This window comes from Mandrillus leucophaeus, unplaced genomic scaffold (genome assembly GCF_000951045.1).
Source record: "Mandrillus leucophaeus isolate KB7577 unplaced genomic scaffold, Mleu.le_1.0 Scaffold979, whole genome shotgun sequence".
NCBI lineage: Eukaryota > Metazoa > Chordata > Mammalia > Primates > Cercopithecidae > Mandrillus > Mandrillus leucophaeus.
In genome coordinates, this window is record NW_012110685.1 from 210,245 (window position 1) to 234,830 (window position 24,586).

Sequence of the window (24,586 nt, forward strand, 5' to 3'; positions counted from 1 at the left end):
TTTTTTTGAGACGGAGTCTCACTCTGTCACCCAAGCTGGAGTTCAGTGGCGCGATCTCGGCTCACCGCAAGCTCCACCTCCTGGGTTCACGCCATTCTCCTGCCTCAGCCTCCCGAGTAGCTGGGACTACAGGCGCCTGCCACCACGCCCGGCTAATTTTTTGTATTTTCAGTACAGACAGGGTTTCACCGTGTTAGCCAGGATGGTCTCGATCTCCTGACCTCGTGATCCGCCCGTCTCAGCCTCCCAAAGTGCTGGGATTACAGGCGTGAGCCACCGTGCCCGGCTGACATTTGAATTTTCTAGACCTGAAATAAGCTCTTCAACTATCACTGCCCACAGCTCTTGATCCACGGCACTCACAGACGTATAGTCCTGCCTGCGCCCCAGTGACCAGGAACACCCATGCCTTGGTCTTAACAAAACTGAGAGGATAGGGTGGGATTGAGTTGCTTCCCTGCCATGACCTGCCATTATCCCCATGGTTGGTGGGATTGCAGTGGCAGGGAGTGTGATGCAGAGAAGGGCACAGGACTGGCAACCCAATGGCCCTGCTTGTCTCTCTCTGCCATGAACTAAGAAAGGAGTGTTTCATAGCTGCTAGCAACAGCCGGTGTATGCCAAAACTGTCTTAGTTGGCTTGTGTTGCCATAACAAAATACCACAGATGGGAAGGCTTAAACAACAGACATTTATTATCTCATAGTCCTGGAGGCTAGAAGTTCAAGATGCAGGTTTCTGCCCAGGCGGCTCTAATGAGGGCACACCTCGTGGCTTGTAGACAGCTGCTGTGTCCTCACATGGTTTCTGCTCTGAATTCTCATAGAGAAAGAGAGAGAGGGAGCTTTCGGGTGTCTCTTCTGATAAGGACACTAACTATATTGGATCAGGGCCCCACCTTTATGACCTAATTTAACCTTAATTACTTCCGTATAGGTGCCACCTCCAAATACAGACGTACTGGGAGTTATAGCATCAACATAGACATTTGGTAGCAGAGGGATGCAATTCAGCCCATAGCACAGGCAGACATTTACATTCCAATTCAGCCTTCACATCCCAATTCACTTAAACTTGCTGAGCCTTCCTTCCCTCATATGTGCTATCGGGATATTAACGCCTGCTTCAAAAGACTGGTGACAGGATTAAATAAGATTGTATACATTAAGAATCCCATAAATGCTATGTTAGATGTGTGGATTTGACCACAAACAAAAACCGTAGGTCTGAGTTTACAACCGTAGGATGATATTTTCCGACCTACGGACATGAGAGTGCCACTGTGAATTGTCAATAAGACAGTGTTCATCAAAGTGGCATGACTCACTGAATACTGTTGTGTTCCTACTGGTACCTGCCAACATTTATTGTGACATGGCCCATGCTCTCACCTCTTCCCTTCATATGCCTGCCAGAGTCACTGCTCAACTGGACTTCTTTTCTCTCCTCCAAAGTCCCCTGTGCCCTTCCTCTCCGGCATTCATGATCCCTATAACCCACCCTATCTCACTTCACCCTGTTGCACACACTGGCCTTCAGCATCCCTTCCTGAAGGAAGCCTTTCCTGACCTCTCTGACCAGGCCAGTCCCCCATTCTGCATCCACTCATTCTGTGCTTTTGACTGCTGCACTCACACAGGGCATTGTCTAGCATTCATTTAACAAACATGCATTTAGGACTTGTTACAAGCCAGGCACTGTTCTATGTGATCAGCAGACAGCAGTGACTCAACAGACAGGTTCCTTGTTTCTACAGACTTTATCTTCTAGTTGTAATTTTGTTTTTGTTTAATATTTCAAAATTTGTTTGTTTAAAGTATTTCTTCCCCTTCAGCCTGTAAGCTCCATGAACATAGGGGCCATACCTGGCTTAATCCCCAGGACCTTATACAAGGATCTACACACAGTAGCTCATCAGGAAAACTTTGTGGAACAAATGAGTGTGTGAATGTATGTGGGGGTGGAAAGAATGTATTGGTCACAGCAACAATTTAGCTGTCAGGGATTAAAATGCCATGGCATAGAAGAAGGGGTATGTGTCTCACCCTATGCTGCTCACTGGCTGAATGGCTTTGGGAAGGTCAGTCTCAGTGGGTCTTTTTATATTTTTAATCAGTGAAGGCATTTTGGATAAGATGTTTGGTTTTTGTGGTTCCCTACAAGGCACAATTCTCTGATCCTATGACTGTGTGGCAATAGTTTCAGCACAAGATCAGACAGATAGTGTCCGGTTGACCTGCTCTTTCTCCTGGCCAGGGATGCTCTTCCTAGTCCTCAATGCCCCCATAATTATGCCTAATTATTACCAACCATTTAGTGTGTACAGGGCGCTAGACTAAGTGCTTTTCCTTTTTTATCACCCTTAGTGACTCTATGAAGTAAGTACTATATTTATCCTGATTTAACACTTGAGGAAATTGTGAGGTTAGGCAGATAACTGAAAACGCCCTGACTCACCAGTGCTTGTGCTGGGATTTGAGCCGATGTCCCCCCAGTCCCACGCCGGAGTGCTTCGCTCCTATTGCAGTCCAGCTCAAAGACCTGGCAACCCATCGTGGACGTGGCGACTTTCCAAATGGAGCCTCATATCAGCTATTAGTTTGCTTGGACCCAAGTCCCACATCAAATTCTCCTTTCTTCTATCTACTTCTGAACCAATTCCTGTAAAGGACAATTTTTACATTTGCAACCCATATATTCATAGTTTCCCGACACACAGCCCCCATCTGCAGGCGTGCATTTGTATTTACTCTCACAGACGGTCAGTCTGTTTTCCGAGAGCCCTCTTTGACTCTGCCCCTGTGATCCCCTCACAGCGTGCCTCTCTCACACTACGTCTTTTATATAGTTCATACCTACAAGCAAAGAGCAAAGGAAAATAGGATACAAGCAATTTTGAAAGAATGCAGAGGACAAAAACTGGAGACAATGGGTTGGTGAGTGGTTTGAAACCTGAAATGACTAGAAATGTGTGAGTGACCACATGGTAGGTGATTGTCCAAGATGAATCAGCTGTTGGCACCGATGTGAAATCCTTCTTCTTCATCACGCCAGTTGCTTTCCCCACACAGAGCCCCAAGGACAGAGTGGTCACCTAGGCAGAGCGCCAACTCACAGGCACATTTTAGACCACCCACTCCCCTTAGCCCCAGGCAACTGCAGGTGCTGGAAAAGTGGCCCGATATGGAGAGGAGGTTAACACTAGCAGCAAGGAACACGGGGCTCCAGTCCTGACTCTGATACAGACAAACTGTGATGCTGTCTGTTCTTAAGTCATGCATAAAACATAAAAGTCAAGCAAGATGAACTCCCAGGTTATTTTCAGTTCTCTAACTGTCAGTGCTGAATTTGGGAAACAATGGGAACAAAGGGCAAGGAACAGGTCTCCAAAAGCCATCAACCATAACCATGGGCAACCTTTGCAAAGCAGCTTGCTCCAACCATTGCAAAGCAGCTTGCTCCAAGCATTGGTTAGCTTTACTGAGTGGGTGCAGCCATTGGAAGGCCCACAGGGAGCCCCTTGGCACCTTGAAACCTTGCCAGGCCTATGAACAGCAGGGGTGGCAGGGTTCAGCTTGCTGACCACAGCTCTGTCCCTTGTGGAGGTCACTCACTTTCTCTCAGTTCGCCAACCCCCTTTGCTCCCTCTGGGCCCCGAGCAAGAAGCCCCATCCCCCTATCCTGTCCTTAGTGTGCAGAGAAGGAAGATTCTGGACTTGATTACATCCGGCACTGCAGAGAGTGCGACGTGCTTAATGAGGCATGTAAACGGCTGGATGACTGGAACTGGTAGGGGAAAGGGACAGAGAACGCAAACAAAGCCAAGCCAGAGGGGGGAGACTGCAGAGAGAAAAACAAATTTCTCACATTTTATCTGTGAAATTGCAGCAACACAAATCAGTTACATTAAGAGTTAAGTGTAGGGCACAGGGACAACTCACAGGAATCCTGTCATTGCAAGTGAAAAAGGCAAACGCTCCAGTTAAGGCAACATCTGTGCACAGAGTTTCCTCCTCAGGCCAAGCCTGAGCCCTCTGGGAGCAGCTGTGACTCCAGCCTGCCTCGGCGGCTCCTGGGAGCCATGAGGGCAGAATCTCTATTTTCTGTTGCTAGTGGCCATTCTTCTAGAATAAATATACATATCAGACTGGCTGAGCCGGACTTCCTTCAGCCAGAGCCTGCACCAGGCAGCAGCTCTCACCCTCTGCCTTTTGTTGACCTCCTTCTCATGGGAAACCACCCCACCGTGGGCAGAGCCCTCAGCGCTGCTGCCTTATCCCCCACCTCCCTCCTCTTCCTGCCTCCGTCTTCTCGTTCTGTATCAGGGCATCCTCACAACTACACCTATCCCCAGGCGGCTCCAGCTGGGACATGGAGAGGGGACACAAAGACTGAGCTTCTCTTCAGTGCGACCTCAATGCTGCACCCGTGCCTTTGCTTCCCTCCAACTACAGGCCTCTGGGAGGGAGAACTTGTGTCGTATCTCCACTTTCTCAAACCCTCTTATGCCTCAGCTCACGATCTGTCTCACTCTGACACCTGACCTCCTCTCAGTGTCAGACTCTGTCTCACCTCGCAATGACCCACTTCTGGCTTCTGTGATGTAACCGGGTGGTGCCTGTCTTCTAACCTTCCTCAGTCTGTGTCTAGCTCCAACAGCACCTGCCCTATCGGTCCTCCCAGGTGTCGGCCTATGGTGAGAGGGGAAGGGCTCTGCTGTACCTTCAGGCACCCCACGGTGAGGTATTTTTTGGCCTGCATCAGCCTTATTCTGGATGCTTTAAAAATGCAGATATGTGAGCCTTGCCCCAGAATCATTTAGTCAAAATCTCTAGGGAAGGTCCTGAGAACGCACTTTTTAAGAGACTCTCCCAGGGAATCTTACGCACACCGAAGATCGTTGGCCTCTGAACAACACTCTGCTAATTCCTGAATTTGTGTCTTTAGTTCTGTCCTGAATTCTGAGCTACAAGCCACTCTCTCTCTCTGAATATTCCACAGGGGTCTCAAAGGCAGCCTTTCTCCCCTGGGAATACTCCGTGTGTGCCTCACTCTTCCCTGCACGCTCTCTAGAATCTCTGTGGTCATTTTTGACTTTCTCCTCTCCCTCACTCCTCACATCTGTTAGCCAACAAGTCCCACCAAATGGCCTTTCCTCTGACTTCTCCATCTCCATTATCACTCACATTGTGGCACGTGTCACACATGGACGATTGTGATATCCTCTCACTGGTTCTCTCGTCTTTCTTTGGCAATCCGACTCCTATTGGTTTGCCACAGCAGGGCCAAGTGACATTTCCAAAACTCAGAACGAACCTTGTCATTTCGATTGCCGAAAACTTCTGCCTCCCAGAACAGCTTGACGCTAAGGCTGTTCTCGCTGTGAGGCCAGTGTAGCCTTATAGCTTCAAGTGTCCCCAGCACTCCACCTGTGACCTTCCCTGCATCCACTAGGCTGGGCCCCTATGTCCCAGATCCCATTAGACATCATGCTGTTGCCACTCCCATCCATCCATCCATCCATCCATCCATCCATCCATCCATCCATCCCTCCATCCCTCCATCCCTCCATCCATTCGTCTAGTCAACAAATATTTGTTTAGTGTCTACTGTATGCCAGGAATTATACAAGGACTAAGGTACAAGGAAAAACAGAGTTTCCGATCTTGCACAAACAAGTAAATAGGCAGTTACAATAAAATATAAGAATGGCCATGCTTGAGGAATAAAGAAGCTGCCAGCTATCAAGTGTCAGCCACACATGGCTTTAGACACCTAAGAAGCCTTTGAGATAGATACTGTTATTATTTTTCACTGGACAGAAGAAGAGCCTAGAGCTCAAGAACAAATGATGTTACTAAATTCCCCCAGGTAGGAGGGATTCCAGCATGGACGGAAGAGGCAAGGGACAACAGCAGGTTTTGTACCTAGGTCTGACTTGACCCCCTGTTTCTTTCAAACCCATATACTGTGTCTCCCAGTGTGCTGGAGGGTCACAGAAGCAGGCTTGTGCCCTCTTCCGTGTCTGATGAGTGCGTCCTTTCTGGGCTCTGCTCAATGACGCCCCATATGTAAAGCATTTGTGAGCTCCACTGAAGAATTAATCCCTCATCTTTTGGGCTCTCATAGTGGCTTACCCCTAGGCTTATATTTTGTTTGTATCTTTTTCTGCACTTAGAGGATGTAACACTACATCTTCCAGTGATTGTTGCCCAGTAACTGTTTGTTGAATTAATAAATATATCTTCCAGTCAGTGAGGGCATGGGTTATAGCCTCTATACAGTTTCATACCTTTCACTAACCAAAGCCAAATACCCAAGAGAACTTGCAGTCCCCTCCCCTCAGGGAAGCCAGATCACTGTTTTTCTGACTTTCCCTTGCATTCCAGCCTCCTGTATGTTCCAAATCTAATTTGAAATTAAGGGTCCCCCCATCCCAGATCTCCTTTTTGAAGGAGGCTATACCACATATTCCAATTCTCTGTTTAGGAAGATGTTCATCACATGATATCTTCTTGCAGAGACATCAAAAGCTGCACATATTTGTCCGTTTCCTGCTGATAACGTGTATGGTTTTTATTTTTCAAATCCACAATTTAAATCCAGGTGGGAAGGGAATGAGTCAGAGAGAAACACCATTGCTTTTGGCTGATGACAGCAGCGTAATCATTTGTATTTTCCCCCAACCTGCAAAATGTCAACATATTAGAAAAAAACTGCAGACATTTCCCATTTCATTCTTGATGAGGTTCCTTGTCGTTGGCTCGTACCCCGCCCTCCTCGCTCTGAATCATTGACATCTGGCTATTAGCCTAAGCATTTAGAATTTAACACTGAGCGTTCAGGGTGTGCTGATGTCAGCACAGACACAGAGCTTATGGTTCAACATCGACTCAAGTCTTGTCTCTTTCAGGTTTGTGATGAGCTGACAGATTTGAATTAACTTCTGATATTAACTTCTTAAGCTTTTGTTTTTGTGGTAAGCACAAAACAGGGTGTGTTAAGGAGAACAGAACAAAGATGGCTGCCTCTTTATCAACTGGTCTTAGTTGTGCTGCAGAGCCTTGTTGGTTGATCTTACTTGTGAAACAATACAGTGCCACGTTTGCCGCTGTAATTAAACTCAATGGAGGAAAAGTTCCCTTTGAAGGGAAGTGGTGCGCCTTCATCAGCCAGCGCCTCTAAAAATAGCTTTATGTTTCACCAACAAGTGTAACACATACATCATCTAATTAGATTTCTTCGCTCCTCTTTTAATCACCAAGAACATCATTATCCTTTTGGTTCCTCATTAGGAAGGTCACGCAGTTCATAATCATACTTACAAAACCTATCCAAATTTCAGAACAAAACCATATCTTCTTAGACTTCAGATATTTCATTAATCTCACTGTGCTATCAACAAGCTCAACTTGCCTATGGGCTTTTTTTCTTTTCTTTTCTTTTTTAGTGTGATCACCCTACCATCTGCCATTTTAGTAGAATTTCAGCTATATAGTTTATGGTTGCTGGAGATCGATGTCATATTTTCATTACAATCATGGAAAAGAAAACCAGTGACACATTCCAATACCTTCATGGCTTGTTATATACACTACATTTTTAAGCTTCAAAATCTCTCATGAGGCAAGATCTCAGCAGGAAGCTTCTATATTTTTTCTGAGAGCTCTGTGCTGAGTTTGGGTACTGTGATTGTCAACACCTCCCACTCAAGAGGGTGTTGAGCTACCCCTGAATGCAGCAGTAAAACCTTTGTGCCAGGATGGCCAGGCTTGAAGTTCCCAGTTCTTATGTGGTAGGTGTGGTTTTATTCTGTTTTAAGCCTTCAACCAAATTTTCTTCTTAAAAATCTAATGTTTAGGCCATTAGATTTTCGGCGTGGTGGCTCACGCCTGTAATTCCAGCATTTTGGGAGGCTGAGGCAAGTGGGTCACTTGAGGCTAGCAGTTCAAGAACAGCCTTGGCAACATGGTGAAACCCCATCTCTACAAAAATACAAAAATTAGCCAGACGTGGTGGTGCATGCCCATAATCCCAGCTACTTGGGAGGCTGAGGCAGCAGAATCACTTGAACCTGAAAGGCAGAGGTTGCAGTGAGCCGAGATCACACTCTCTAAAAAACAAACAAATAAACAAACAAAAAATCTAATGTTCAGTATTTTATTAGGTTGATACAAAAGCATCACGTTTTTTGCCATTAAAAGTAATGGCAAAATCCATGATGACTTTTGCACAAACCTAACAATTTACCAAGATAAGTAGCCTCTCAAAAGTAGAATTTTTATTTGTTCATTTTGTTGTTGTTGTTGTTGTTGTTGTTATGTGTCTTACCCCTGCTGAGCTTCCCTTGTAGCCACATGGACCTGCTGTGGCCATAATGGCCACACAAATGGATCCCTTTGCTGTTTCTGAAACTTGTCTCTTAACCATATCTGGTCTCTAACTATTCTTTCTGTATTCTGAAGGAAATCTTATTTGTCTGTATACCTGTCCCCAAAGTATTTTGTTGTTGTCACTGTGTTGTCACTCACAGTTTATTTTGTGGCTTGGCATCTTCATTTCAGCTTGTATTTTTAAAGATGCTTAACTTCAGGCATGAAGAAGCCATTAATTTTTAACCTTAAAAAGGGTGAAGGAGGAGGTGCTGGAATAATGGTAAAGGGCATAATTACATGTTCTCACTTTCCATTTATCCCTGAAAATATTTAATTAAGCCTGATATTTGTAGCAGCCATTCTAGTTCAATTGAATCATTGTTAACCATAAATAGAGAAAGAGTCCTTAAATGTGGCATTTGCCCACAGAAAGTACTGGGCTGCTGAATACACTTCCTCAGAATAGCTGGCATTCGTTAGGAAGCTTTTACCTGTGGTTAGCAGCCACTTCAGGCCTTTCCAGAAGGGACAAGGTCACCCAGTTACGAGGCGGAGCCAAGGTTGCTTTCAGCTGGTGTTGGAGAGTAACCTTTGAGAACCTAGTACTCCAGAGCACCCCTTTCTTTAAAAGCAGAACCCCCACACAAGATGCCGTTTTATGGATTAGCAATTCTTGCCTCAATTCCAGCTCGCCTAATATTTCATCACCCTTTACTCTGTACTTGATGATTGCAGACACCATCTTAACTTATTCTGAGAGCGACCCTGCAAGGGTAGATAGAACTACCCCTTCCACATTTTATACATAAAAGAAACTGTTTCAGAGAAGTCGGCCGTCTTGTCCAAAGTCTTCCTGCTGGTGGGTAGCAGAGCCAGAATTCAAATTCAGTTCTGACTCTTAAAATCAATCCTCTTAAGACTACCCAACAGGCAGGATGTTCCTGAGATGAAAGGGATTTAGGGTTATTTGTTCCAAATGGCTTTCTTCCCAGAATCTGTGATGGTTTAAAAAAAAAAATTTGTCTGTTTATTTGTTTATTTATTTAGTCAAGGACAGAGGATACGCTAGTTCCTCCTAAAGTTTGTGCTTTTTGAAGGTAGAGACTGTGTCTGTCTTTCTTTCTGAAAGCAGAGCCTAGTGCATGGCAGGGATCAATTCATGTATGTCGAATGAAAGACTGCAACTTTTCCAAGGCTGGCTTGGGGCCCGTCTCCATTGCGGGATGGACACATTACCCTTTGACCTAGCCAGGAAGCTTGGCTGTGGCTGGCTCCCAGTGCCCTGCTCAATGCCCCACATCCTCCACAGCCCTCACAGCCAGTGATCTCTCTCAGCTGCAAACACTCCAACCTTAAGCTATCTCACCTCTTTACTCACTCCCCTACCAATACCTCACCCCAGGTTCAACATATTTTGGAACGATCTAAACAAGCTAGTATTCGTCTCCACTAAGAAAGGGAAAGGGAAGGTGTGCGAGCCGTGTTCCAACAGCAGTTACCATGATCACATGAGTACTTTGTACCAGGCACTGTACTGATTACATTCATCCTTCAACCAATCCTGCAAACTCAGCGTCATCACGCCTATTTTCAGTGAGAAAACAAAGTATCTTGCCTAAGATCACAGAGCTGGCAACCCACAGGGTCAGAATTTAAACCCGAATTGGTCCAACTCCGATGCTGCCAGAGCGCGATGAGCGACCTTACCCCGGGGGAGCGTAGAGAACCGTTCCTGAGGTCCCTAGGGATGTTTTCTCAGTGATGCTTCCAGTAAGTCTGCTCCTTCGCCTTTCTTCCAAACCCCTGGGCTTTCATCCGGGTGTATTTTAGCATCAGTTTTCTGGAATAGAACATGCCATTAAAAATCTGCCTCTTAGCCAGGCGCGGTGGCTCATGCTTGTAATCCCAGCACTTTGGGAGGCCGAGGCGGGCGGATCACGAGGTCAGGAGATCGAGACCATCCTGGCTAACACGGTGAAACCCCGTCTCTACTAAAAATACAAAAAATCAGCCAGGTGTGGCGGCGGGCACCTGTAGTCCCAGCTACTCGGGCGGTTGAGGCAGGAGAATGGCTTGAACCTGGGAGGTGGAGCTTGCAGTGAGCCAGGATCGAGCCACTGCACTCCAGCCGGGGCGGCAGAGTGAGACTCCGTCTCAAAAAAAAAAAAAAAAAGAAAGAAAGAAAAAAAATCTGCCTCTCATTTCCAAACCTGGGATTCTAGGTTTTAGAAAAGTATCACCTTTCTTCCAATTTTTACCAATAAATGAATAAATACAAACATTTGGGTTTCTGATCCTGTGTATTGAAATTCAAAATTATATTGTCTTGGGTACCAAGTACCTGGAGAAGTCCATGCAGCTGTTACCGGCTAAGGTCAAACTCTAGGAAAACTGTACTCAACCTGACTCTGAAGCCCTGTGTGCAAGCTTCAGTGCTACCACTGCTGAGCTCAGCCTGAAGAGTCCCTTCAGAACCGCGTCCTCCCCTGTCACACAGGTGGCTCTGTAGCTTTGCTGAGCTAACATTTACAACAGCCTCATGGTAACCCGTGGGAACAAATGTGAGCCCCGAGGCCATGGGACCACACCAAATTACTTGAATTGCAGCAACCCATCACTTTTATATTAAAGCAGAAAAGCATTTGGCCAAGTTAGGTGAGCAACTGTAGCATACGGAAGCCTGGTGGGAGAGAACTAACCCAGAAACTTTCTTTTCCTCATTTCCAGTTCCACAGGGCTACTGCAAAGATGCAATTAAAGAATGAGTTCATTGCCCATGGCTTTTGTCTCACACTCTTCCAGTCCAGAGAGTGGTACATAGATGTACCCGCTCCAAACACAGCTGGAGAGCCCTCCGGCAGAGCCCTCGCCGCATTGGCATTTGGCCCAGATGACAGGTCTCCAGTGTGCCCAGGATCTGTAGGAGGAAAGTGATGCTAGCTTCACTCTGTATCATAGTGGATTAAATTCATTCTCTGGCCACAATAGCCCAGCCGTTTCTCATACACCAATTGACCAAAGGCACTTAGGCAATAAATTGCTACGGCATTTGATACGACAAAGCAGGTGCTCATCACACCTGCTGAAGAATAAAACTCCCTGAGGCCACATAGAAAATGGGGCTGCAAAAGGGAAACTTTAGGGTCTAGAGTGTTTGGTGCCCTCTTGCAGTCTCAGGGGAGATGGAATTCTGAAGTGCAGAAGGCATATGTTGATGGTTTTCTTTCAACTGAAGAAGGCTGTCTGGCTACTCACCAACTATCTCTCCTAACACCTGGATGCAGAATTTCCATTCGTGTAATAACTCAGAGAGCTAATAGAAGAAGGACCTCACAGGTCATCAAACCCCATCTCTTCTCAATCTGCAATGTGAGAAGCAAAGCCCGGAGAGGGACCGTCACTCAGCTAGGGTGCCGCACATTCACACAGAGACACTGTATTCCCCGTCCAGTTTCTCTCACACCATGATATTGTGGTCCCTGGAAAACCTGCACAAATGGTCATTTTCTACAGAGAGAAAGTAGACTTGTAACAATTATGGGCATAGATTCTGAGGACAGTGACTTGGTTCTAATACAGCTCACAGTGTATAAGTTGTGTGGCCATAGGTAAGATGTCTAACTGCTCTGTTCCCAGCTTTCCTATTTGTAAAGTGGGAATGACAGTAGCACATAGCTCATAGGGTTGGTGTGATGATTAAATGACTGATTATATGTTTAGCATCTAGAATCATGCTTGCCACATGGAGAGCACAGTGTGAATGTATGTTGTCATCATGGCCCTAAGCAGGCTGAGCAGCCTACATATCTGCTAAGTCCCCCTTGCATTTCCACTCTTGGGAACACTCAACAGAGGCTGAATATGACTGTAAACCTCCACCCAGTAAGCACCAAGCATCCGATGGCAACTGCTGCTCACCACCAGAAACACTCACTTCCCTTTGCTATTCTGCCTCCTTCTCTCTCTGAGCCCCCCGTCTTCCATGCTCTTCTTTCTGTGTGTATTGCCCCACTCCTCTTTGCTTTGGTTATATTCAACCTTGTGCTGACGGCATGGTGTCCACAGGAATGTTGCAGTTCACTGGTAGAACTCGGAGAGAACGATTCCTACACTCAAGACTTCCATCTGTCTACAGTGGAGCATATCAGGGCTTCAGTTGTTTCTTAAGTTCAAAATAATAAATTAGACGAAGACTATATATGTATATACATATACACATACATAACTAGTCTAGTACATACGCCATATATGTCATGAAAATGCTTTTAAAGAAAATATAAACAAAAAGATAATTTTAAAGAAACATACATGCTTTATGAATCTGCCCATATGTTTCTTTAAAAGTATCTTTATGTACATATTTTTATTTAAAAATGTAAATAAACTTATTTAAAAATCTAAATCACTCATCTTTTGCAAAGACAATATGCAGAGAATTACCTTGAGCTTCAACCGGAGCATCTCTAGCTGAGTGCATTCTGCAGGCCAGTAGGATTTCTCGGGATGTGTGCCAGGATTGCTGGAGGCCCCACAGTCAGGCTACTTTCCATCAATATCTATGGAGCCTCCTCTGGGACATTAACATGTCGCTAGAACCTGGATCCCGCCCTTTTTTGTGAATATTCTCTGACAAAAATGCAGGGTAATATGAGTCAGACTTTAAGCTATCAAGCAAATATGACTTTTAGTGCATAAAAGCATGTATATTTTAAGTAGAAATAAAAGGTATTCGTGTTAAGATTAGTGGAGAGGAACAGTTGTATATTCATTGCTGAAGTGAGAGACCTGAATTTCCCAAAGTAAAATCTTCCCATCAGTCCCTCCTGGGCAAGGCATGGATCCTCACCATGAGGTTGACAGACAAGCCAAATGAACTGGTCCTGTCTAAAGAGGTTCTGCTGCACCTCAGCTTATTTCCAGCACCTCAGCTTATTTCCAGCCGGCCAATTTGCTTCTAAAGAAGCTGTGAAGTCCTGGCTTGAGGTGGTAGAAGAGGTGTCCTGTCTCCTTTGGATCTCCTTTGCTTCTTCACCAGTTTTATAGAAATGACTCTCAATGGCTTTAATCCCTTGGTAATAATAGATTTTGCTTTTTCTGGGATACACTTACTGCTGGCTCCTGGTCTTGCGTACCACCCTATGCACTTGCTGATAAAGGTGATGGAGGAACGCCTGGGCCAAGTTAGATACACCTGCCCTTGCAGCAGGCTGGGATAATACCAATTCATGTGATTTGTCTTCTTGAGCCATGGAAGATGAGAGGAGAAGAACAGCACTCATGAGACTGTGGACTTATTTCCCAGTGGACCTTGAATGATTTACTGGGGATACAGGAAAGGGCCAGAGAGAAAGAGAAGGTAGAAAAAAAATCAAGGGAGAGCCCCTTGGGTGGACTCTTCAGGAGCAATCTGTTTTGGGCGTGTTGATCTGCTTCAAGGCCTTTAGCGAGGCAGCACTGTCTGCTGGGACAAGCCTAATTCCCGTCTTTAAAACCCGTGGGGATGATTTTTCTTCGCTCCTCAGCTGCTGCAGGAGGAGCCTCCACAACACCTAGGCTGCATGCATTGAGGTTGACGAGTCTGCTACATCAACACTTGGACTTACGTCTCCATCTCTCTCCCCTTCCTACCCCACCACCTGCTCCTGTCTCTCTGGCCCTGTGCCCCCCGACTCATTGTCTGTACTGGACACTCTCCAAGTATAGCACACAGTTAGAGGCACTGCTTAGAAAACAGCCAGCAGGTCTGCCTTTCCATGTGTTGCCCTAACCTTTGGGCCCACGGGCCTCGATGACTAGCCTGAGCTTCACCTATTTACTTTTTAAGCATGGTCTTTCGGAGCAGGCTGCACTGGTCAAGGCATCCCATTAGCTTGCCCCTTCGAGTTCCTAAATACTCCCAATGGGCATTTTCCTTTGTCTAGACTCGGAATGGTCAGCGGAAGGGTGGAAGGTGGGAAGCATGTATGTGTATTTGCTTGTCAGGGAAGAACTATGGTGTCCTTGGATGTATGCTAATGGTTCTGTCTCTCTCTCTCCTACACAGGGCCTGGAGCAGTCATTGATGGTGTAAACTCGGCCTCCAGAGCACTGGCTTGTCTCTGGCTATCAGGGACCCTCTTAGCCCACTTCTTCATCAAGTTTTGATAAGAAATCCTAGGTCCTCTGAGCAACACCTGCTTCTCCATATCACAGACTTTAATCTACACTGCGGAGAGCAAACCAGCTTGGGCTTCTTTTTGTTGTTTGTTTTTTTCTGTTCTTCTTCTAGATTTGTTTTCTTCCTGTTTTGTTCGTTTGTTTGTTTGTTTGCTTTTGTTTCCAGCTTGAATGAGTGGGGTTGGGGGCGGGGTGGGCAGGGTTCTACCACATGTAGGATAATCATTCATTGGTGTGTCCAAAAATGGGGTCTGCTCCTGCTACCTTGACCCTTCCCTTTCCTCTGCTTCTCTCCTCCTCGTCATCCCCACCAACATCCCCTGCCACACACACCAAAACGTAAGTTTCATTTGGGCAAAAATTGAGCCTCACAATAAACACCCTGAAGACACAACTTGACTCATAACATAGTGCACAGCAAGAGCTACATCCAAGTGTCCTATTATCTACGATTATTTTCCTAATGACAATGTACATATCCACCCATCCATGTTAATTATTATCTAATTCCATTAGGGTTCACATCTTTTCTTTCTGGGACACTGTCCTACTATATCCATATCTATATATTTCAATACAGATGATTGTGCCATCTTCTGTAGCCCCTCTGCCCTACTCATTTCTTCCACCATCTGCAGGGATTTGAAGTTTGGGGCTGTGCTTGCAACCTAACACTAAATTTTGCAAGTCAAGTGACCAAAAAAGGGGGAGGCATTTTGAAGATAGTACTTCTCTTTTAAAAAGAGAAGTTCAACTCATAAAAGTGATTGATAGGTGGCTGATTTATTTAGGTTTTATCAAGCTGTCTATCAAAGTAATCATACAGTTACCCATCTACTCAAATGTCTGATTTATCTCACCATCCAATTACCTACCCACATGTCTTCCTCTCTAGCAACCTATTTACTGTTTATCAATATATCAATGTAATTGTCTAACACTCCTTTCTATTTCTCTCCCTACTACTCACTATCAATTCATCCCCATATTAATCTCTAATCATATCGTATCTCTCCCACTGTATTCATGTATACACCATCAGCAGACATTAGCATCTTCAAAATTATCTATCAACTTCTGTGAAAGCCAGCGATCTCACAGGCTAACAACATAAAAAAGCAATACCCTGTGTTGTGGACTCTTTAAAATCTGGTATCCTATCCACCCAGAGGAGACACTAACAGATGGGCTAAGTAGCAAGCTGATGGTCAGTCACTCACTATTCCTGGGAGAGCCTGTTCTCTAAAACATCTTCTTGGGAAGCAGATCAGCCTAGAAAAGTCTTGATTCGCACTGTGGTTTTCCTTTTGCACTTGAAGGACAAAGGTGCCAGCCTTTATGCTTCTCTCAACCCTTCAAGAAAGTACGTGTCAGGAACCTATGGCTGGCTTTCCTTCACAGCAAGAACATGAGAGGAAAAAACCACATGTGTCTCTGCAATGCAAAGTGAAGAGTCCACCCGCCTGAGTGGGATGACTGCGGCTGGAGTCTCCTTTCTGCTCCAGTTCTGGTTTAATCTGTTTGAAAACTATCCAGTAAAAAGCTGATGGAGGCCAATTACATGGCGGGTGTATTGACAACTCTGGTATTTGTTTCAGGAAGCTCTTCTACGCTGAGGGCACTTGAGCAACTGACTTAATTTTCAAGCACTTGATTAACACAACACTGCAAACAGAAGGGAGAAAGTGTCAGTGACACAGTTTCCTCGGATGCAGGCTGCTTCTCCAGTGGCTTTGGGGAAGAACTTCACCAGCTCTTCAGGTTCAAAGCAGACCCAGCATACAAACAAGAGCTGACTCACCTTTGCTGCCTTGTCTCCTGGGACAAGAAGGACTCATCCAGCAAGGTTGCCTGGGATTCCAAATAAAGGCATTGCAGACCGCACAGGTGTGCTGCAGGGACTGACCCCCAGAGAGGATGAGAATGCAGCATCAATCGCAGACCTGCCCTGCCTCAGTTGGAAAACCTTTTCAGGTCCTCAGTCTAAAAAATAAAAAATATGAGCACCATAGAATTCTGTGCCCTTAATGCTTAACTGGTCTTCTTCCTCCAGTATCAGTGCCCTCTTTGCTTTTGTCCATCAAGGCACATGGGTGTGACCTCTGCCATGGGGAAACATACACAGAGATAGCTATACATATATACCTACATACATAGGCGATCTTGGCACACTAAATGCTAAGCACTGTCTTAAGAGGTAGAGCTGGTGTGAGTGAAATTAATGTTACATTTTCCAGCTGTAAACAGACATCTGCATTTCCTAGTGAGCTGCCAGGAGCCAGATTCGGGAACCATAAATGATGTGCCAGGAGTGGCGCATTGATTCCCAGTTCCAGGGATGATCACGAGCAGGCGCAAAATCAGAATTAAAGGTTGCACATAGACGTTTCAGATCTGTCACCACCTTCAGCATCTGGAGTTGAGTTGGTGTCAGATAGTGTATGAGAATCAAATGTGTCATCTGAGCATGCTACTGATAATAAATTTGTTACTTTGGAGTGGAATAAATGTGAAGGCTGTGAAGAGTGGAAAGTCTTGGAGAACATAGTACTTGAAATGGACAAGCTGGACCTATTCCTCACTCCAAGACTTGTTCTACAGGAAACGGTCCATGCTCTTTTGGCCAAGATCATCAGAACCTCTCAACCCAAAAAGGCTGGCTTCAGGGTCACTATGGAACCCTACTGTTCCCCCTTCCACAGGATACTAAGGTGCCCCTCTAGTGGGTACCTATCCCAGCCACGTTTCAGAGGGAGAAAAATGCTACAGTCAATCCTCATCTGTCTGGGGTAAAGACAACAAAGTAAATACAACCCAAGGCAACTGGGGTACTCACTGGGAGTGAAAATGACTTCTTCACAACAGACATATTTCTGCTTCTGTGTTTTTGTGTTTCTTTAGTGGGGATGGCTTCATGGGACAGTGGCTGTCATCCATCATTTTGAAGCATATAGAACAACAAATGCTTACGTAAGATAATATCCACACTTTTCCAACTTCACATATGGAGAGTACGTGGAGAAGGCCTACAGGCTAGATTTGTTCAGGGTGCCAGTAGTGGGCATGGGGTGGGGGCAAGGCAGGACAAAACATACAAGTCTGAGCAAGTATATCTCTTGCAGGTTTTCCACATGAAAAGGAAGCCAAATAAGGCTTGTTAGGAGATTAGGTGAGAGGAATTAGCAATGTAGGAACTCTGAAACCCTTCCCCTTCCCAAAACAGAGTTCATATGCACTTCCACCAAAGTAATGCCAATGAAAGTGCTTGTGTTAAGGCTCCGGCCAAGCTTGTTTTTCAGTAGTTTAATGTCAAGTGCCTGATACAGTCAACTGCAAGTCTAAACAAGCGTGTTTAGTTTTTTCTCGTTCTTGCTGTAATTCGGGGAGGGGGGAGATGTAGAGAAGTGGTTGTGAAAACATACACAGGTTTTATGCAGAGTACTGCACATGACTGTTCTGCTGCAATTGTGCTCCACCGAACAGAAGAAAAGGTAAGGTTTTCTGTCACAAAGAGGCCCAAGCCTCTTTCTTCTTACATCCATGCCTCTTACTAGATGATACATTTCACAGATTGGGCAGTTTGTTCTCAAAACCTGGGTGAGAAGAATATTCTGGGACTCTAGCAACTTCAAAACTGAGGCTGGGTTTCAGGATCTGTTTCTGCATCAATTCACTCAATTTGCCTTCAACAAAGAGGAGTCAGCAAGTTCTATTTATGCTGAGAGAACCATCCCATGAGAAAAGCAGAGAACCCCAAAGTGGGCAGGCAACCCCGATGAGAGCTTATCCCTGTGGCTGCATCAGGAGTGGCTGTACATTGAACATTCAAGTGTTGGTTGGCTGTCGCCAGCCCATAGTAGAAGGAGGGGAGGAGTGGCTTAAGATGAGGTAAGATCTGGTGGTGGGGCATCTTTCCTCAATTTCATACTGACTTTGATTTTGAGAAAGAAAAACTGGCTATGCATTACCTAAAACCAGCCCGAAATGAAACAGACCAATACACACACGAAAGCAAATGTTAATCCCTTTGGAATTAAGGGAAGCAGCATAAGGTTTTTCTTTTTGAAAAAATGCATTTATTTTCTTTCTCTCCAACAGCAAGAATCTTTTGTTTTCATTTTGCACATGACCTTATCCTGGAAACTCTCATACCCAATTGCCTCCCCTCCTATTATTCAGAGCTTCCCTGTCTTTTTACTTGAAGACAAATAAGTTTGAGCACTTGAGTAAAACTTCACAGGTGTGTAGTAGGAAGGCAACATTTTCAAAAAGAGACCCTATGAGGAGAATGCCTAATGATCACCAAATGCAAACAAATAAAAATGCCAGTCTCATTTCCCACATTTCTTACTTAAGAGAAGTAAATGAAAGGAAGAAGAAATAGATTTGTAATTAAAGATGTGGCAACAAAGATAGAGCTGAGCTAGTTCAATTTAGCCTTCAGGTGCAGAATACTTAGAGTCCAAAGAAATGTTGAGTGGACTTCATTAGACGCAATTGTCTTTACCCTGAAAGTAGTCAGCTAAGCCTAATTTCCAGCATTTTGAAAGAGATTTATTTTTGTTTCTTTCAATGGTGCCCTTTTTAAGGCACAGAGTTGCTCCACACCACTGGGTGGAGAAAGAAAGATTGCGAACCCTCGACCATCCTTTTGAGGCTACGTTCTACGTTATTTGGCAGATTTATAAAGCTATCAATAATAACAATGCTATATAATACAAACTGCCCTTGTGTTAGTTAAAGGGAACATTTTTAATCATTCAGAAATTTTCGTGACATGTAAAGTGCAGTTGTGAGGAATGTGTGGGTGTACGAAAATGTATCTGTCAAGTTCAGAGTCCTTTAGATTTAAAAAAAAATTATGACTTATCAATGGTGCCGTTATAGCTGTGTCAGACAATGGGTGTGCCCATTCTCACAATTATCCTTCAAAAAAAATCTATGTTCAAATGCTTTAAAAATTTATCACATGATACAAGAGTATGACTTTGTCAGCCTTCTAGAGTTCTTTTTTCTTTTATTTTCTTTCTTATCTTTTCCTTCAAAAAATCAATGAAGACTTGATTTCTGTCAATAATTGTATTAAGGGTGAATATACTACCTGAATTTTGTGCATGTTGCATTGTAGTTGTAACCTTTTCTAATTCAGGATGAATACGAGATGGTTGTGATTGTGCAGTGTATCAATAAAGTTCGAGAAATTTGTAACTTTTGGGGGGCTGTTTATTAGGACATCTCATTGATATCCAGGACGGGAAAAATATGAAGCGAGCCGTGCTTCTCCCTCATGTGTGTTTTTGGCCTTGAAGAGTAGACGCACTCAGAAAGCCTGGAGCTGCACCCCCTACCTCTCTCTCTTTCTCCTTCTCTCTCTCGCACACACTGTAGAAAGCAGCCTCAGCACTGTCCATATCACATTTGTATATCAAATATCTATGCTATTTACAAACAATATAAAATGTAGCTGCATCCTCAAAGTCTAAATTGTTTATTGGTGTAGGCTAAAACGAAAGCAGAAGAGAAGTGTCAGAAAAATAGGAGTGACCAGATACTGCCCAGTTTGGGCATTTGAGTCCCTAAGTTCCTGTTGCTTGATTTCTTGAAGTACACACCACGTTGACAAGGGTAAGTATGAGAAGACACAGGGTCGAGGATGTACATTGAGTCTTAAGTGTGTGCCATTAGATGAAGGTTTATGCATCTTAGGTTTTACTTGGATTAGGCTTCATTCAGCTGAGGCTTCTTGTGGACTAGCATGAGAAAGAACCCCAGAGGAGCGGCTGCTTTCCTCTGGTTGCCGTTTCTAAAACACCTTACTCTTCCAATAAAACCCCACCTCCTCTTTCTCCATCACATATCCATCTGCTTTTCTAAAGAAATGAGTATTAACTTATTTTTACACCTCAGCTTCTCATTAGCCATTTGTATATCAATTAAGCCTTCCCAGTTCTGCCGTTAACTAGGTGTGAGATCTTAGACCGGTAAGTGACTTTCTAAGCCTTTGTTCTCTCATCTGTATCATTGGGGAATTTAATTACACCACTTAGTGTACACTGATTCAAAAATATTTGGCCACTATTTGGTTTATTTTGCAACTGCGAGATTTCTTAAGACTATCCTCAAATAAAGCTTGGGGACAATGACTGATTATGATTCAATAACTGAGTAGAAAGTGAATTAAAATTATTTCATTAATTTCACAGCACACGTAGCTTCTTTGGCAAAGTCCCTGAGCTAAAGTTATGAGTCTTATATTCTTGTTGGTTTCCTATATAGACAAGTGCTAATCTTTTCATGACTCAGTCTCCCCTACAGGGAACGGAACACAGTCTCCCCTACAGGGAATGGAACAGATAAGTTGATAGACTAGAAACATGTTCTTTGTAAATTGCAATGGCAAGTAAACGCTAGGCATCAGTAATTGGGAGTTTCCAATTTCCTCTGGCTCATTGTAAAATTATGATTCATCAAGAAAATGAAATTTCAGTTCCCTTAGCCATCTCAGTACCTTTAGTACTCCCTTTCTTGTTGCCTTTTTTCTTTCCTTTTCATCATCCTGTTCCTATTTGCACCTGACCCTTTCTTGCTCCTGTTCATACCACAACATTTACCCATCCATCTGCTATCAGTCTCTCACTCCATTTAGCCACTCAGCTCCATCTATCATCCATGAACCAATTTATTCTCCCATCGGCTAACTACTCAACTATCCATTCACGTATTATTTTCCCATTTATCTAAACCTTTTTCCATCTCTATACTCATGCACCTCCTTAAAGTGAGACTGTTTCTCTCTCATCTATTTATTTAGACCAGCTGTCAGTCCGTCCAACAGGCATGCTCCAGCTAGCCTTTAGCGGACCCATCTGTTTGCCAACCCACTTCAAGGTAATGAAAATCTTGGTTGTTATCTCTCTATTCCACAAGGGAAGCTTTATCTAGTGACTCGTAAGCATGGCAGCTAAATGATTGGATGCATTTTTATCTTTGCCCTATGAAAATCCTATATATACAGAAGCGCCTCTGGAGATATATTAAGGGCATTCCTCTCCCTATCAAGGTGTATTAAGTAGGAAGAGCATGTGAAGTTGGGAGTGGAGTGGAAATACCCGGATGAGAAGGTGTAACACTAGGATTGTAGTCATGCAGTGAACATAACAAATAACTGAAGGAACAGACAGGAGGGACCTCAACTGGCAACTGACCTCCTTCTTTCCCCACAATTTAATTTGCTGTTGAATTAATTATTCACTTTGAGAAAAATTCATGGGGTGTGCTAGTTGAGGCCAAACCCTATGATCAGTTTTGAAAACAAAACGTCAAGTTAGAAGTGATGCTACCGTCTTTTAATATGTTCATCCAGTCACTGGGATATCTTATTTTTCTTTCCTTTATCCCCATTTATTCATTATTCATACATCACATTTAGTCAGGAACTCCCCTTGAGGAGTTCACATTTAAGATCTAAAAACTGCTGTATAAGAAGATAAATTACAATAGAGTATGGCAAGTATTATGACAGAGATATGAGGAAATGACTGTGAAGTGCAGAGCAAATATTGTGAGATGATTAGGAGGCATTCTCACTTTCCCCCATTTCTTCTGCAGGGATAAAACGCTGGAATGTAAACAGCTAACAACAGCTAACATAAGCTGCAGACATGGTGCATAGATATATTACTACAAAAATTATTGGGTTACAGGATCATACACATTCAGCATTCAATAATTTATCAATGGAGTGAATAGCATTTGTTAAATGAATGAGTACCATGAAGGCAGTTAAAACTACAAGTGGCCAAAGGACCACACCGTGCAGTTGATGATAGGTTAACACAGACCTGCTGGAGAGGAGGAAGTGATACCTATAATGTCAAAGCTGGCTGGGAAGCTGGTTATAAAGTCTCAGTCCCACATAGGATTACTATGCATATCACCTTTCACTAGATCTAACACCATGAGCCTTGCTGATGAGGGAAAGAGAAGCTCTGCCTGGGGACATGTGCTGCCACAAAGGCATGGAGGGGCAGGCAGAGCTTAAGTGTGGACTTGCTGAATAGACCCTCAAGACTAGGCTTCTCCAGAGAAGACTAACACTCTGTGATGTAGGATGAAATACCTGGATCATTTGCATGTCAGTGTCCCACAGTGTCTATTGTTTCAAAGATAAAAATAGTCATAGTTTTACCTCTCCATGAATTCCTCTCTCCAATATGACATACTGCCTTGCCTTTACTATGAGTTCTCCAACCAACTGGCCTGTTTCAGAAAACTTGACCTCGCAAATTACCTGTTATGTTGTCTTAGACCAATTTCTTACCTTTTCTGAACTTCAGTCTCATCTTTAATAAAATGTTGGTAATAATACTCACCTCAGAAGAATAGTTGTGAGAATTATTCCACTACTAGATACAAATAAGTAAGGGTGTTTAGCATAGTCCCAGGATATAACAGTTACTTGCAAAGTAAACATTTGTGGTTCTTTTCTCCTGTTCTTCTCTCAGCCTTCTTTTATGTCATCACTTTCCTGAGTCTTTTGAAGATATAATTCAACTGTGCTTGCTTCGTTGAAAAAATTAAAAATTATAATTTATATGTAATTTCTTTGTTGAAGTTCAAAAAGGAGAAACACATTTCTGAGTCTTTGATTATTCAAGAACACAAGGTTGGAAAGTGGCATCAATAAAGTTTCTGGTAGAATTCCAAAGGAGTGTTGAAGCAAAAGAGTAGAACTAAATTTTTAGTCTAAGAAACATATATCAGATAGCCAAGATATGACGGGTACTGAGGATTCAAATTGAGAGACAGAGTGTATATCTTCCAGAAAGTTCCAGCCCAGATTCCAAAGCACAGCACATGGTAGTTTTTAATCAAGGGCTTGAGGAGCCCAGTAGAAGCTACTTAACCCAGACAGGAGGGCTGAAGGTCTCCAGAAGACGAGAGGTCTCAGCTGAGCCTTCAGGGAGCAGAAGGACCTAGCCAGGGAAAGGGACGGGGAGAGGAGCAAGTGACTATGGACAGAGGGACATCCTCAAAGAGCACGTAGGGGCTCGAGAGAAGCACAGCATGGTAAGGAAACTGCAAGTGTAGATTACCCCATGATGGATGCAGGCAGAGGTGCATGGCAGGAGATGAGGTCTAGACCCTAAAAACCTCTATGGGGAATGCTGATATACTGGGACTTGTCCTAAAAAAATAAGGAAGACGTTGAAGGATTTAATAAAAAGAGCAGCTAAATTGTTCTTGCAATTTAGAAAGACCAGCCAGACAGCAACAGGGACTAACTGAGCATTGGTTGTACTGGCAAGGGGAAAACATGTGAGGAGTCATTTAAATCATTCAAGAGAGAAATGATAAGAAGGAATTAGAAAAAGCAGGCGAGTTGGGATGATTTTCTGGGGTAGCTTTGATGGGAGGGCCTGGAGGTATGGGGTGATGGAGCATGTAGAATATGGGGAATATACAGGGTTTCCAATTCAGCCAACTGGATGGAGATGGTACTATCCTCAAAACTTAAGAGAATGGTGAGGTTCCATCCAATTTTTGATATATCCAGTTTTAAGTATCTGTAGAACCTCCAGGTGGAGATGTTTAAGCACTATCAGCATTTTCCTAAGTCATCTAATTATACCCACTGCCATGCACAAGGGATGCCTGATTTCCTTTCTCTGCCTCCCACTTTAATTCCAGAGGAACTCTAGCTCCTTGGATCATCCATCTGCAATTCATTTATCGTCCTCCATTTCCTCTGTATCTTGATTTTGTCTTAAAAAGGTACTGGTTTTTTTTTTTTTTTTTAACTGCTTGTTGTGATAGAAGAGTAGAGAGCGGTTCTCTGATTAGGCGGTAAAGAAGTAACAGATGCTGTAAATGGGGAAGGGGGAAACTGGCACAGCTGTCCCACTGCCTAGATGAAATTTAGCACTTTCCAGGCCTCACACAAAGGGCCAAGCCATTGTTCACTGGCTTCTGTGAGAATAGCTGACCACTGAGCGTGTTCAAATGAGGGTGGATTTTTCTCCCAATTTGCCTGTAATATTACAGTGATGCAAGTC

At 43.9% G+C, this 24,586-nt stretch overlaps 1 protein-coding gene across 1 annotated transcript in view; it reads left to right on the forward strand.

The window, feature by feature from the left end:
* LOC105532641 (opioid-binding protein/cell adhesion molecule-like) overlaps nucleotides 1–19,739 on the forward strand; it is a 219,360-nt gene extending 199,621 nt beyond the window's left edge. Inside the window, exon 8 of the mRNA XM_011970826.1 lies at nucleotides 14,419–19,739. Coding sequence (XP_011826216.1) covers nucleotides 14,419–14,519 — 101 coding nt within the window. The 3' untranslated portion in view covers nucleotides 14,520–19,739. The remainder of the gene's footprint in view (nucleotides 1–14,418) is intronic.
* Nucleotides 19,740–24,586: the final 4,847 nt, after the last annotated feature.